The following is a 15,779-nucleotide window of genomic DNA, read 5'->3' as shown; positions in this document are numbered from 1 at the left end:
ATAGAAAAGGAACAAAATCGAATTTTCGAAAAATCGCTTCGAGGTGCACACCCTCATGCTACAAACTAACCTTGTGCCAAATTTCATGAAAATCGGCCGAACGGTCTAGGCGCTTTGCGCGTCACAGAGATCCAGATATCCAGACAGAGAGACTTTCAACTTGATTATTAGTAACGATAAGGAAGATAAAAAAAAGAAAAGCCAATTCGTACAATACACAATATAAGTGGAACTTCGTGTACTCCCACTATTTTAGAATTAGTTTCTGTTTAGTAATAGAGAATTAAGAAAGTTTAAAACTAAAGAAAACATGTGTTTGACTGTAAAAATGTCCCAAGAAATTATTAAAATGAAAATTGCGAAATGATTTTTTTTAGTCAGATGATTTTATAATCAGAAAATCAAATATTTTATACAAAAATAGAGTTACTGCTTAAAAATAATACTAAAAAACTGTATCACGATGAATTAGAATCCTAAATCTAGTTCTCTTCCCAGGCAATAACTCTTTACTAACAAAACAACCAAACCCATTTTATTAAATTGCAAAGCCACAACCGCGATATAATTGAAGTAAGTGTAAACTTATGTTTTCTACTTAATTATCTTTCTGTTAAGAAACACCGGAAAGTTACTAACTTTCCCCGCGTTTAAGTTTCCAGTCACGTTTTTCTGCGGTAACAACCTACAATTACAAAGTTTTGCGGAGTAACATAGAAGAATGCAAATAAGAAAAGAATCCATTATTTCACACTTTTGATGAAAACTTTCCGAAGTTTAAAGATCTGGTGTTTTGAACCAAACTTTTCACAAAAGGATGCAGAAAATAAGGGAAAATCTTAGTTGGAAATGTATAAATTCTTTTTATTTTTTCGATTTTGCATGTCTGACAAAAGTAGTGCATTTCTTTACGATAAATAATACAAATGTAAGAAGCACGTCATCAAATCACGTGTATATTTTTTTTTAAAAGGGGGAAAAACCTATGTATACTACATGTGTATTGTGTATGCAAATTAATGTTGCTTACTAATTGCTCTGTATTTAAATTACTCATCTTTTCCAAAAAAAGAACAATTTTCTGTAAATGATTGTAAAATACTAAGTCATTACGCAAGTATTTGCACTATTTACTGGTTAATCCTATTTTATTGGTACAAACTATAAAACGCATATTATCTATTTTCAAATATGTAGCATTAGATGTAAAAACAAATGGTAATTTACTCAAACTTTGGCAATCAAGTCACCTAAATGCATGATTTTTTAAAAACACTTTAAAATATGTTTTTTTGCTTCAAACTTCGGCTCAAATCAGGAGAAAAATATTTTTAAAAAACATAGTTTAATATAGGTATGGTTTATAATTAAACAACCGCTTGGCAACATCGGGCTTTTACTGAAAACACAACAAATAATTCACCATCAAATGTCCTAAAATGTAGAAGAAAATTACAAAAACTCCTTACTATTTATGTAGCAGTACACTTTGATTCTTCATAAAGGAAGTTGGCATTTGCAAGCACGCTCAATTAAAAATTCGTCCTAAACTATAAAAAAAAAAAAAGTCCTGCATTTGCGAATGCCGAAAAAAGAAATCTATTTTTGTTTTCCATCATATTGCTGTATTCAAAAGTTTAAATTTGGTTTAACAGCATCTTCAGTAAGTATTTTCTTGGTTATTGGTAACTACAGAGTTTCCTCTGGTTTTTACAGTATATTAGACGACTAAATTGGGTATGTAGCCAAATGGTAGCACGATGCATTTAAGGGTTTATAGAACTTAAAAGCGATTTTCGGATTTAGAATTTGCGATTTTTGATATAGAATTTGCGCTATAGAATTTAGAATTTGCGCTTAGAAGTGAATTACATTTTCCTAAGGTATCTTTAAATGACAAAAAAAATGATTGATTTGTATTATGAATGACTAACCTGATCTTTTCCATTAGATTAAAACTCAGTATTGGGAGAAAGCCAGATCTGACAATGCTCCTCATGTGTTTGCAGTAGCAGATCGGTCGTACCAGCAAATGCTTCACCACAAGAGATCACAAGTAAGTGATAATAGGAAAAAGACGAAAATATTAATGATAATCAATGTTTGTAAATTACAAATATAAGGATGGTCCAAATGTAACTCCTCCCATATACGAAGTCGTAACACCCTATCCGTGCCAATAGTACCAAAATTTCAGGTGAAATTTATAGGTATGCGCTCGAGATAGGGTGCATTCGGAAACAAGGATCGGTCGCCTCGGTGCCACCGCAAGCGTTCGGAAACACTTGTAGTCGAACCGGTGACGTCACTTAACCGCGTTCGGAAACGCTGCGGTCGTTTTTTGGCGGTCGACTTGGTAGCAACGTGTCGTACCGTAGTCTGGAAGCGGTTAGCGAGGTCACATACGTCACAAAGTCTGTGTTGGCCAATCCGGTCGTGTTTCATGTTTTGATCGTTACGCACGTAACTTTCCCCATCACGAAAGTTACGCTTTGATTGGATCGTCGTTTGCTGCTGAACTAGAACTACCGCGGTGTAACCACGAGCATTCGGAAACACAGCTGTTCTACCCGGCTTCCTAGAGAAATTCCAAATACGTCAGAACCACACCGGTCTAACCACGCGGTGTAACCGGTGGATCGTTTCCGAACGCAGCCATTGTGAAGATTTTGAACAACGCAGTACTCACTATTATGGTTACAGTGAACGAATTTCGAAAGGCAACACCAACTTTTTCCTTGCATAAATTCATCAGTGAACTTAAAAACGACAAATGGCAAAGGAATGATATCTGCAAGCTGAAAATTGCTCGATGGTAAATTTGAGCAGCGGACTGAAGAAACACTCTTCCCGTACTGCATTTTAAACGTTTTTTCCCACAAGCAATACTTTGCACGTAGTATTTTGTGATTGGTGCTTCTAGTACTGTCTAACCCTGTTAGTTATAAAAATTGTGTCAAAAATCCTACTCTTTTTCGTTGACTTCAAGACTGAGAAATTGCCACCTTTGCAAATACTTGTAGTCGGCACTTTTCGTCATACACCTGTCGTTTGAATGCCTTTTTCAATACGCTGATCAATTTGCGCAATGAAAAAAGTAATGTTTCGATTTGAAAATTTCGAAACTTGTGCACGGCAGCCGTGGTCACTGAGTTGTTTAAAATCATCACTATCTCAAGCGCATATCTTCAAGTAATCATAACTAAATTTTGATTCGATAAGTTCAGCGGAAAAGCCACTAAAGTTTCGTTTGTATGGAAAGTTACTCGTACTTTTGGATTCCTGTGTATTGCTAATGCATACCTGCAGCAAATAGTTATTTCAAGGCTGCATTGTAACCCCATCATCAAAGCAAGAACGCTTAACCAACATCACAGAGAAACAGTTTCCCGGTGGTACTGGCTCAACACGTAGGTGCGGTGTCGTGAATGAACGGGACGTCCGTCATCGTGATGTCACGTTCACTCAAGACTGATGAAGGTTTTCCACAGCAACCTTGAAATAGCAATTTGAAGTATTGTTCACTCATTTTTTAATTTATGTACAGTGGAAATTGCTTTTTTATGTTTCCGCACAAAGAGTTTTTTTATCATTTCAGTAAACTTTCTTGGTGATGGGAGAATGTGCACATTTTAATGCACATTCATGCGACTGAAACACTTCTTCTAAATTTAAATGTTTCAAGCGTGTCCAAATGTGTGCGGAGCTTTGAAATGTAATCGTAAATATTTCTAATTTTAACACACTATGTTTACTTAATTATTTCTCTGTGTATAGACTTGTGATGTTATTCCGAAAACTAGGACATCAATAGTGCGGTTAGATTTAAGTGCGGTTAGATTTAATCACGCAGTTACTGACATTTAGAGAACGTTAGACACAAGTAAAGCCCTGGTTTCCTAGGAGCGAATCGCCGATCTTCGACGTCGCTCCTCGCCGTGACACTGAAACAAAGTCAAGTGGATTTCGGCGTGACCATTCACGACGTAGATTTAGCTTGGGCGCGCATGCGCAGAAGAATCAAGTTTTCTCCTCGCAAGGAGCGACGCCGACGATCGGCGAGTTGGCTCCTAGGAAATCAAGGCTTAACTGGTATTACAATTGACTAGCCTGTCAATTATACTGCCCAATATAATACAAAAACAATAGTTCTATAAAACAGAGCATGATGTTAATTTAATCATTATAACATTAAATTATGTATTGTAACGGATTCGGTGCGACTTCCACTTTCTTGAAATGAAACACAGTTCTTGATAAAAACACAGGAAATTTATTTACACTATGTACAGGAAAGATCTTCAACAACTGCTAAATTATTCATCAGCAATTAAGCAATTATCACACAACACCGTAAACTCAACGTTTACACACGTATTTACTTCCAAATACGAAAACAACACAGCGAAATGCCTCGCTATAAACAGAGCAAATACACACTCTCAGTTCGAAATCCTCAATCGAAACTCCTCTGTTTATCCATCGCTAACGGCTTAAATACACCGAAAAGAAATTTCTCAAATATTCCACACGCTTCTGTAAAGTAGTAGACCGTTATCAAATTTTATCAATGAACAAAAAGGAAATAGGGGTCGTATACTTTAGCCATATGAAAAAGGGGTTGTATATTCATTACGGGAAACTATTTACAGGTTACGTTCCTACAATAATTACTATTTACAGGATTTGTAACAGTATTATACTGACCAGTTTTGTCAATTATGATACCAGTTACTTGTGTCTGACGTTCCATAAATATAAGCAGCAACATGATAATATCTTCCTTTGACTTAAATATAGCCGTACTATTAATTTTTTAGCTTTTGGAAGAAAACCAAAGGTCATAATACACAGATAAACATTAAAGTAAATATTGCACTTCATAGTATGTATCTCAATAAAAAAAATCATTGTTGCTTTCCTATGTTATTAAAGCATTAGCAGTCATTAACTTACTTTTACAGAAATTTCAGTTTTAATAAACAATTTTTTTAAATCATATAAAATAAAAAATCATTTCAGATTTTTCAATAAGAAAACAACTGTTTTCTCCCCCGTTCGCCATGAATATTTTCTTACAAAATGTTTCTAGTTGTAACATTTCAAATTGTATGCAAAATCTGCAACATCTGTCATATTCTTGTTGGCAAGCGATAAATAGTATGTGAAAATTCATTATTTCTTTTGATTCCAATTTTTAGGTTATCATCATATTCGGAAAATGCAACAGCGGGAAATCTTTTTCCGCAGCTCAAATTATCAATCAACTAGCTTTCTTAAGTCCTGTAAGTACTTCTGCTGTCACATTTGAAATATTTTATTTCAAGTTTTTCTACTTTCCAGAAATTTGCAATATATATCCACATATAAATATATAGTATCAGTTTTAGAAAACGGGTATGAAGTATGTAGAAAAAGAATTAAATGTCAAATGTAAAAAAATTAAGAAAAATGAATTTCTGGTCTTTTTTTTTTAACATTGAAATAAGCAAAAACTCTCTTATAGAATAAATTTGAAGAAAAGAAAATTGTCACCGTCGTAGTTAGTATTGAAGCACATAAATATTTCGTACCTGTAGCAATTTATCATACAAGTAGACATAGCTTTGTGGAAGAAATTTTTTTTAATAAAATTTTTGAAACTTCCTAAGTCACTAAAGATTTAAAAAAAACGAGCTGATGTGTGCGTCACATGATTTCCTTTTACTTCAGTTTAATGTCATTTCCCCATTATTGGCAATTTTAATGTGACTCAATTGTTTACTCTCTAAATATCACCAACAGTGGCCAAACTAAAACTAAATTTTAAAAAAAATCCTCCAAATTTGTCGCCAAGTTGGCGGCAAAACTTGGCGATCAAACGACTGGCGATATATCGCCAAGTGTCCGACAAAGTATAACACAACTTGAATTTACATCGAAATTAACAGCGATTTCCCCCCAAAAAGGGGCAAAAGACCCCCTTAGGAACATCCGAATGCAACCAAAAACGAAGGTGCACAATTAGAGCCCTCTAGGAGTCTACGTACCAAATTTCGACTTTCTAGGACATACCGTTTTTGAGTTATGCGACATACATACACACATGCGCACATACATACGTACATACGGATGTCACGAGAAAATTCGTTGTAATTAACTCGGGGGTCGTCAAAATGGATATTTCGGGTGTCTGTAGGTTCCTAGGTATACACTGGTGTGCATAAATTAAGGACGAGACGGTTTTTTCAATATAACTTTGTATAAAAGCTTTCCAAATCAACACATTTAATACCGTAAGATCCCCAATACGTAAGGACATGTGTAATGTAAGCAACACTTACTAAAAGAGAAATCAGAGGGATAAAAAGAAGCTTTATTGAAAAAGTAGCATGGAGCGCAATGCGACTGAAGGCCGAAACATCTCTGTGATGGGTGTCCAGCAAGAAACATCCGGTCTTTAGTAGGGGATATGATCTCCCCCGACTGTTAGGCAGGTTTCACAGCGTCTGCCCATGCTGAGAATGAGGGTGTCAATGAGTTGTTGAGGCATTGCTGCCCATTCGTCTTGCAGCGCCAATCGAAGCTCTCGAATCGTTACTGGTGGTAAGGTACGAGCTGCCAAGCGTCTGCCTAGAAAATCCCATACATGCTCGATGGGATTGAGATCCGGAGATCGTGCCGGCCAATCCATACGTTCTATATTCTCACTCTATAAGAGCTGTTCGGCAGCTACTGTGCGATGACATGGTGCTTTGTCGTTCATGAAAAGGAACTGCGGACCCATAGCGCCTCTAAAAAGACGCACATATGGAAGAAGAATCTCTTTACAATAACGGGTCCCGTTGACTGAACCTGCGTCGAAGATGTGAAGGTCTGTACGACTACCAAGCATGATGCCTCCCCAAACGAGAACACCGCGACCTCCATACCTGTTCCTTTCAATGATATTCGAGGGATGATTGCGGCTTCCCCGCTCTCTCCAGATGAGAATCGCTACTCAGACTGAATCTGCTCTCATCTGTAAAGAGTACTCGTCCCCATTCATTGTCTCTCCAATTCCGGTGTTCCAGGCACCACAGAGAACGCCTTCTCCGATGGGCAGGCGTTATAGCTACACACCGTATAGGGCGTCGTGCAAACAGACCACCACCGTACAGTCTTCTGGCCACGGTAAAACGCGATATCGGTCGTCCAGTCGCCTGTGTCGTGTGTCTAGCGATTTCTAACGCTGTCTGCCGCCTGTTTCTTCTGGCCTGTAAGACAATATACCGGTCATCTGCGGGTGTGGTTCCTCGTGAACGACCACTACTGAACCCCCGTATAGCTGTTCCTTTAGTTTGAAATTGTCTCCAAAGTCGTAAAATGATGCTGTGAGCAATTCCGAACTCTGCAGCCACGCTTGTCACACTGCGGCCTTCCTCCAACTTCCCAATGATTCGACCTCGGGTAAAAGCATCCAGATGTCGTCTAACAGATTGATTATTCGCCATTTCTCGCTGAGGCAGCAGCTCGGTGTGATTTTAACTGCTATACGGCGTGCAATCTCTTTGCCAGAAATACTGATCTTACACCGACAACATGCTTTATACTACTCAGATACTCCCCCATAACGTCTGCCTGCATATCTGCGCATGTGCTACCGTACATCACCTTACTTAATCTCCTGATTGGTCTTTCTGTCCGCTCTGCCTCTTCGTTCAGCTGATATGCTAATTTTTCGACTTCGTCCTTAATTTTTGCATACCAGTGTATATCTACAGGTAGTCGGGGCGAAAAAAAAACTCAACATTCATTCGGGAGTGAGAAAAACGGAAATTAAGGCTGACTTTTGAGTGAAAAATTTTTCGCGAATACAATACTTCCTTTTTTGTAAAAGGAAGTAAAAAGCATGCATGACTAGCTTGGTTTTTTTTTTTTTCTTGCTGTATATCGCTTCAATAACCAAACGGTTTAACTTCGAGGGAAATTTTACAGCACATTTAACTTTTTCACCAAATAGAAAACCTTTCTTTTCGTAATTGTTTGCTATCATTACTTTAAACTTAAACTAAAAATATCTAAGCATACATTCAAACCTGTTTTTGTGCGGTAAATAGAGACCGAATTAAAAACATCGCATAAAAAAATTCGCTCTAAATTACACTTTTAAGCACTCGTTCTAAGGATAAGTTAGTCAAATGAGTCCCAATTTGTGTAAAATTTTCAGATACCGCACAAAAAAAAAAACCGCCCAAAATGACCACACAAAAACAAGTTTGAGTGTAGATAAAAATCAACATGGCGTAATCACAAAAAAATCGTTTTTGTCTACTTTGTTTCTGAGGTATATTATTTAGTAATACACATTAAAAGTACTTTTACCTTCTCCTCCAAATTTCCATGTTTCTGAAAGTGTACAAAGTAAAGTTAAACGAGCTGATGTGTGCATGACATGACTTCCTTTTACTCCAATTTAATGTCATTTCTCCATTATTGGCAATTTTAATGTGATTCAATAGTTTACTCTCTAAATATCACCAACAGTGGCCAAATTGAAACCAGATTTAAAAAAAAAATTATAATAAAGATAGCAAAATTTGTCGCCAAGTTGGCTACAAAGCTTGGCGACCAAAAGACTGGCGATATATCGCCAAGTGTCCAACAAATTATAACACCGCTTGAGTTTACATCGAAATTAACAATGATTTTTCCCCAAAAAGGAGCAAAAGACCCCCTAGGAACAACCGAATGCAACCAAAAGGAAAGGTGAACAACTAGGCACCACTAGGAGTCTACGTACAAATTTCAACTTTCTAGGACATACCGTTTTTGAGTTATGCGAGATACATACGCACATACATACGTACATACGGACTTCACGAGAAAATTGGTTGTAATTAACTCGGGGGTCGTCAAAATGGATATTTCGGGTGTCTGTAGGTTTCTAGGCATATATCCACGTGTAGTCGGGTCGAAAAAAAAAAAACTCAACATTCATTCGGGAGTGAGCAAAATGGAAATTAAGACCGATTTTTGAGTGAAAATTTTTTCGCGAATACAATACTTCCTTTTTTGTAAAAGGAAGTAAAAATGGATGTATTTTCGGGGGGGGGATTCTTTTCCAAAAACATGAGTTGTCTAGAAAAATGTTTGAAAGTTCGTATTTTAGTACGAGGAAAAAAAATCTTCAAGTAAAAAAATGTAAATCAGTTCCGAAGAACAGTTTAAGTCAAAATCTATAAATTGATCTCTTCTTGTGAATGATAAGCTACAGCCAAAAGTAGGTCATTGAATAAAAGGCTTTAAATAGAAGACATTTATTTGCAACAATAAAAGACTTGGCTAAGGAGCAAATACATCTCCTCAATATTTCATGGGCGAATAACTTTACTGTTTTCAAGAGCGATTTGCAATTCGAAAATTGCTTTAATGTCGACAGCATGCTACATAGATTCGAATCAAAGTAGAATGAAGAGGATTTTTGTCTCTTGCTGGGATATATTGTTTAAAGTAATAGAAATCAGAAAAGTCTTCTTTGGAAATTATTGTAAATATTGGAAATTATATATATATATATATATATATATATATATATATATATATATATATATATATATATATATATATATATATATATATATATATATATATATATACAGGGGCGGACTGGCCAGGTCGGCTAGTCGGGGATTCCCGACTGGGGCAACTGCCGAGTGGGCCACTTTAAGCAATTTTTTATTGAACTTAATACATTTAATTCACATCTTACATTTTTTAAAGCGTAATAATAGAGGAAAAAATGAAATTTGTTCACTCTCTATGGGGAAAAAGTGTTTGGAAGCAGGTTAATTTTTCTCCCATCCTTAGCCCCCAGGGGTCAAAGTAAATAGCCGAACTCCACAGGTGCGAATGCTTTCCTCTCTTTTTTAACTTTCTCTCTAGTTTTTAGAGCTCTGGGGTCCATGGCTCCCACATTGAGGAAACGGGAGGGGGCCAGAGAAATTAGGGTCCGACGTGGCCTGAAAAAGGGCCCGGGATGAAAAAAGAGCCTTCAAATATCTTATATTAGTACGTCTACTAACAACAATTAGCCTGCACCACTAGACAAAGCGGCCCCGGCCCTGCTATAAAATGTGTGGGCCATGCATTGGGGTGTTGATACATGAGCAGCGGCATGCACAAGGTTGGGGGGGGGGGGGGAGAAGGAACATCTGGTGGCCCAGTTCCGAGCCTGAAGGACCGAGATTTGTTAAATGAGGGATGAAATATGCAGTAGGGACGTAGTGATTCTACTAAATGCTGTCATTTGGCAATCGATTTCATTAGTCTAATGTAATTTGTCGCTATACGAGTATTTTCATCTCAGAATCGCATCGGGAAAGCAAGTCTGGAACTACTCTTGAAAACTACAGGAATACTTAAATTGTCCTTTCTGACCCAGAAAAGTTATTTTGTCATTTTGAGTGCATTATGAAAAGTGCTTAGTATTTTTTAAAAAACTTATGTTATTTCAAATGATTTGTCTTTTATAAGTACAAGACTTGAACTGTTTGTTACTCAGCCGTGGCCCAACTAAGTAAGGAAATTTACACAAAAATCCAACCCACCGGAACTCTAAAAATTCTCCCGTAAACGCTCCGAACAAAAAGGAAATGTTCTTTATTTCCAGTCTACCAATTTCGTTCAATATTCGATTTTACTTTTTGCAGAGCAGCAGCGTCGGGATGGCTGAGAAAATTCAACACCTGTGCCCTCTCCTTGATTTGTTCGGTTCCGCTCGCACAGCCTACAATCAGTGTGCCAGCCGGGCCCTCAAAAACATCAGCGTCACTTATACGAAGAAGGGAAAAATCACGGGAGGTGAGTTTGGAAATACTTCCAGAGGAAAGAGAAATATTTTAGGGGCAAGACTTGTATGAGACGTTTCTGGTCGCCGAGATGAAAATAGTTTCGTCCGCGTAAAAGCAATAATTTTATTAAGTTTTTTTTTTTTTTTTTTCGTTTCATACCAGTTACAGACATTTTTCATAAAAAAGAAACATTTTGCAATGGGGTTGTTTTCGAAATTTTAACAACATGTGAAAAGACTGAAAAGGTGTAATAATATCGTACATTACGAAGGACTTAAAACATTGCATTATATTGTTATTAGTGTGTTCCAAAAGAAAGTTTATAAAGGCCATTTTTTAATTAAATTTAAAAGCTAACTAAGTGAATAATGAAGACAAAAAAAACTACCCAATAGGGCCGTTTCCATGGACACTTTCGATCCCGGAAAAAAACCTGCTTTTCACCGCATTCCGGTTATTTGCAGGGTTTATGTGGAATCTTTCTACTCCTGCTAGCTTTTGGAGTGAAAGTGGTGTGATTACCCAGAATGCAATCCGCAAAACAAGTTCGTCGACTAGCCGCTAAGGATGCTGGGTAAAAACCGCTTTCTCGGATACAATGGGAGAACCTCTTTTTACATGGAAACGGGGAATTTTTCCATCGGTTTTTTGTGGAGCCAGAGTAAGATTTACCGGGTCAAAAAGTGCGTTATGAACGCGGCTAATGGGGTCGTTTCCGAAATTTTAAAAGTATTTTTTTCTGAAAAAACATGCTTAAAAACATAGAATTTGGACATTTTTTTAAATAGTTTGACGACGTTTAATATTGTTTAACAATTCGGTGCAATTTTATTGTTCACGCTTCCGCACATGACATCACAAATGATGAAATGCCATTCACTGATGCTATAGCGCAGAGCGCAATATTAAATTCGCATCTGAATTTTCATAACCTGGAAACGCGGTAGACAGCAAGCGTAAACATTCAGCGTCCCAGGGGAATACGCACCGAAGTCGTCATTTGTGACGTCATAAAGAGCACGCCTTTTTTGAAAAAAAGGACATCTTAAAAATTTAATTAAAAAATAACTGAAGGGAAAATGAAAGTATTTTCTGTGTCTATGTTATTTCCTTTGCTCATTCTATCAACTTCAGTGACTAAAAGTAGTACTTTTGACTGGAGGAAACAACGCCATTTCAGTAACATTTTTAATAGTGAAGTGTAAAAAATACTTTGTGAAACGTGCCAAAAATTTTACACATTAATTAGTGTAAATTCATTTTGAATGTATTTCGTATGAGATTGTGCTATTCCTTAAAAGAGACACAAAGACGAAAATAATTGAATTACAATATGATTATTAATTATGTTCATAATATTCGGAGTAAAGGCTGATAAATCAAAACCTATCATACAACCGCATGAATCGTCCAACAATTCTATACTTTTTCTAATAATGTGTAAAATATCAGACATTTTACACGAACATATTTTTTTTTTCAAAGTAAACTTTTTTGGGCAATCACGATTGCTTATTGCTTTCATTTGACTGTTTTTGATGTCCTATCATTTTTCCCTCCGTCACCCTCCACAGCATCACCGTCGACCGGGTCCTCACGATGCTGCACCTCTAGCGAAAGCCGTCTCCAGTTTCGTCAATATCCTACACTTACACGCATACATACACGCACCTACACACATATACATATATACACCTACACACATACACAAACACATACACACACAAACACACTCACATACACACAACTATCCACACACTCATGCCTGCACACAGACACAAACACATATGCCTACACACACATACACATACCCCCACACACACATACACACAACTACCCACACACTCATGCCTGCACACAGACACAAACACACATGCCTACACACACACACATACCCTCCACACACAAACAAACACGCTTACATATACACACACTCGTGATTGCGAAAAACATAATTTGAATTCAAGATGACAAAATTCAAATTAATTTTTTTATTATTATTAAGGGGATATCACACGAGAGAAATTACAGGACATCGCAACCGCAATAGCAACCGTAACGCTATCCGGAACTGGTTTTTCCACTCATTTCCACCAACGATTGCTCCAAAATTCTCGTGTGCTATGGAAATTTGCAGTTGCTCGTATAGGGGCAAACTTTTTCCTCCGCTAGAAAAAAATTGCCTTTAATTCTGGGCAAGTTACGAAGGAACCAATCAGGGCGCTGGGATTTCGTGACGTCAGGCAGCGTCACTGTAAAATACATTTGCAATCGTGGCGACAGAAATGTGGGGATTCCTTTTTATTGTTCTATTTATTTTATGTTTCAAAAATTTTCGGTTACACTTTAAAAAACGGATGAGCGACATTGAATCTTTGGTTTTGCATCTGATTTTGAATTTAAATTGCTACTTATATGTTAGTTCACATCAGTGCAAATTTTATGCATTTCTTAATTTATATTGGTGTTTTTCGTTTCATTAGGTTTTTGAAAATTGTTTTGCACAAATGTTACAATGGGGTCGTTTCTAAAATTTTAAACGTATTTTTTTCTGAAAGAGCATGTTTAAAAACATAGGATCTGACTATTTTTTAAATAATTTGTTTTTGTTTAATATTTTTAAAAAATTACTTAAATCGTGGCGCTTTAATTGTTTACATTTCTGTCGTGTGACGTCACGAATGATGAAATGCCATTTGTGTTGACATTCACAGAGCCAAATATTTAATTCGCATCTTTACTCACGTGTATTTGTAACGTCATCAAGACCGCGCTTTGTTTGAAAAATCGGACATTTAAAAAAATTAATTAAAAAATAACGGTTGGGAAAATAAAAGTATTTTTGGGTCCAAGTTATTTATTTTTTTTTTTTTTTTTGCTTATTCTATCAATTTCAGTGATAAAAGTACTACTTTTGACTGGAGGAAGCCACCCCATTCTGATATTTGAACAATTACAGTAAATTTTTTCCTTGAAAAAGTTACGTGAAAATTCCTTTTTAAAAATCATAGCATTGAAGCTGTACTTTTCTTTTTTCATTCAAACTGATGGGTACATACGGTATGTACCATTTGAAAATACTTAAAATGTAGGAGAATGTGAGGCTTAGAGAAAAGGTGAAATATTTACTCTACTTTTAGCTCCACCTATTTAGTAATATTTTGACTGTGTAGTAACACATGTACTCTATTCCAGTCAAGAAAAATAATCCCTCTGAAAATCAAAGAATATGATAATACAAAGAATTTTTTAAAAATGATACGCACATTGTGATATTTTGTTGAGATGTCAAAAATTATGTTTGGCATTATTAAATGATAAATTTATTTTTATTAACATTTGAAATATTGATTGAGACGTACTAATATTCAATGCAGTGTTAATTTGCTCAGTATTAAGCTTATTTGTATTATAAATGCTTGTATAGCATGTATAAATGCGCATCATCGTTTCATTACATTTTTTTTAAAGCGTCACTTTATTTTTAAATGTCTGGAACTATTTTAATAAACTCGGCCACAGATTTTCCTGTGTGCAATATGTATCTAGTGGCGTTATATTTGTGTAAGTTAAAGTGTTAGCACATCTCCAATATATGTATGAACTCGAAGTTTAAAAAAATAATTATAAAAGGCCTATTGATCAGAGTTTGCTGGCTTTTTTTTTTTTATTTGTCATGTTTGTTTTTAGCTATGAATTTAGGTATAATTTGTTAGAATTAAAATTTCTTCTTACCTGTCAATAAGTGACTAATAAGTCCTATCTAAAATTAAGATTTAATTTAGTAGTTATGGGAAAAAATAAGCCTAGAGAAGTCATATATTCTGTATGTCTTCTTTAAATGTAACAAGAGTATCGCTTTAAATCAAACATTCAATTAATAGTAATAAAAGTTTTCTGTTTTTCTGAAATTTTCACCATAAGTTCTACAAATTAATGTTAAAACTCAAATATGAATTTAACAGGAGGAGCTTTGGTGACTGCATGAAATAATAATTGATGCTCTAGCTCTGAAATCAATCATTGCCTTGATCATTTCCCTTTTTTTTTTTTTTTTTGGCCATCTTTTCACAAATCCACATACAATTAAAGCTGCAAGAGCTGCATTAAGTATTCGATTACTAATTTCATTAATAAGTGTCGAATTAACGCGACGCAGCGTGATAACCAAATGCGGAATTGACGAAAAGCGATGAACAAGCGCAAGCACATGGATGTACACTAAAAAATGGTAGCCCCCGTTGTGAGCAAATCGAGCAACCGTCCGAGCAACTGGCAGTAACCCTGTAGGCAACTTCCCGCCCGAAAAACCAGTTCCAGATAGCGTTCACGGTTCCTATTGCGGTTGCGATGTCCCGTAATTTCTCTCGTGTGATATCCCCTTTATTATTATTGTATGTACTTTCTGAATTGTAATGGGAAAAGTATATTTCATACAAAAATTCATTATTCCGTACACGTAGGTAAAGTTATTTCGGAAAATAAACACGTTCTCTGAGCCAGTATATATAAATGTTTCCAACAAAAATAGAGAGACACGATGTAGGACAAAAGCAGCATTTTCCAGTCATTTTCAGGTTGAAAATTCTTCAAAAGTAGTTATTGCTGCCAGTGCATTTAAAGAAAAGGTTTGAAACGCTTTGTTTTTAATTAAGAGCTATTCATTTACTGAGTTCCAGAGGTTGGTCTACTTTATTTTAAGGGGTCACTGTACCTTTCAAACATTTTTTTAAATGTAAGTAAATTTTATATTTCTTGGAAACCATAACATGCATGCTTATTTCGTAATCAATAATTTATTTCCAAAAATTTAAAAATATTGCCTACTTTTTTTAAAAAATCCAAAAATTGAGGAAAATTTCAATTTTTTAAAATCCTTAAGGCTTTTTTATTTTTTTGCACAAATTTAAAAAAAGCTTTTTGCTAAACGACCACTATAACCATCTCTAAAAATCTGTGCATTCATTT

The 15,779-nt window shown here is 35.8% G+C and overlaps 1 protein-coding gene across 1 annotated transcript in view; it reads left to right on the top strand.

Moving 5' to 3' along the window:
* Positions 1-15,779, top strand: part of LOC129222445 (neither inactivation nor afterpotential protein C-like) — a 185,312-nt gene that overhangs the window by 128,810 nt on the left and 40,723 nt on the right. The window contains exons 8-10 of the mRNA XM_054856958.1: positions 1,952-2,056; positions 5,202-5,285; positions 10,671-10,821. Of these exons, the coding sequence (XP_054712933.1) occupies positions 1,952-2,056; positions 5,202-5,285; positions 10,671-10,821 (340 nt within the window). The remainder of the gene's footprint in view (positions 1-1,951; positions 2,057-5,201; positions 5,286-10,670; positions 10,822-15,779) is intronic.

The sequence above is a fragment of the Uloborus diversus genome, chromosome 5 (genome assembly GCF_026930045.1).
Source record: "Uloborus diversus isolate 005 chromosome 5, Udiv.v.3.1, whole genome shotgun sequence".
NCBI classification, from domain to species: Eukaryota; Metazoa; Arthropoda; class Arachnida; order Araneae; family Uloboridae; genus Uloborus; species Uloborus diversus.
Note: the sequence above shows the minus strand (reverse complement) of the source record. Positions and strands in the feature narration are given on the sequence as shown.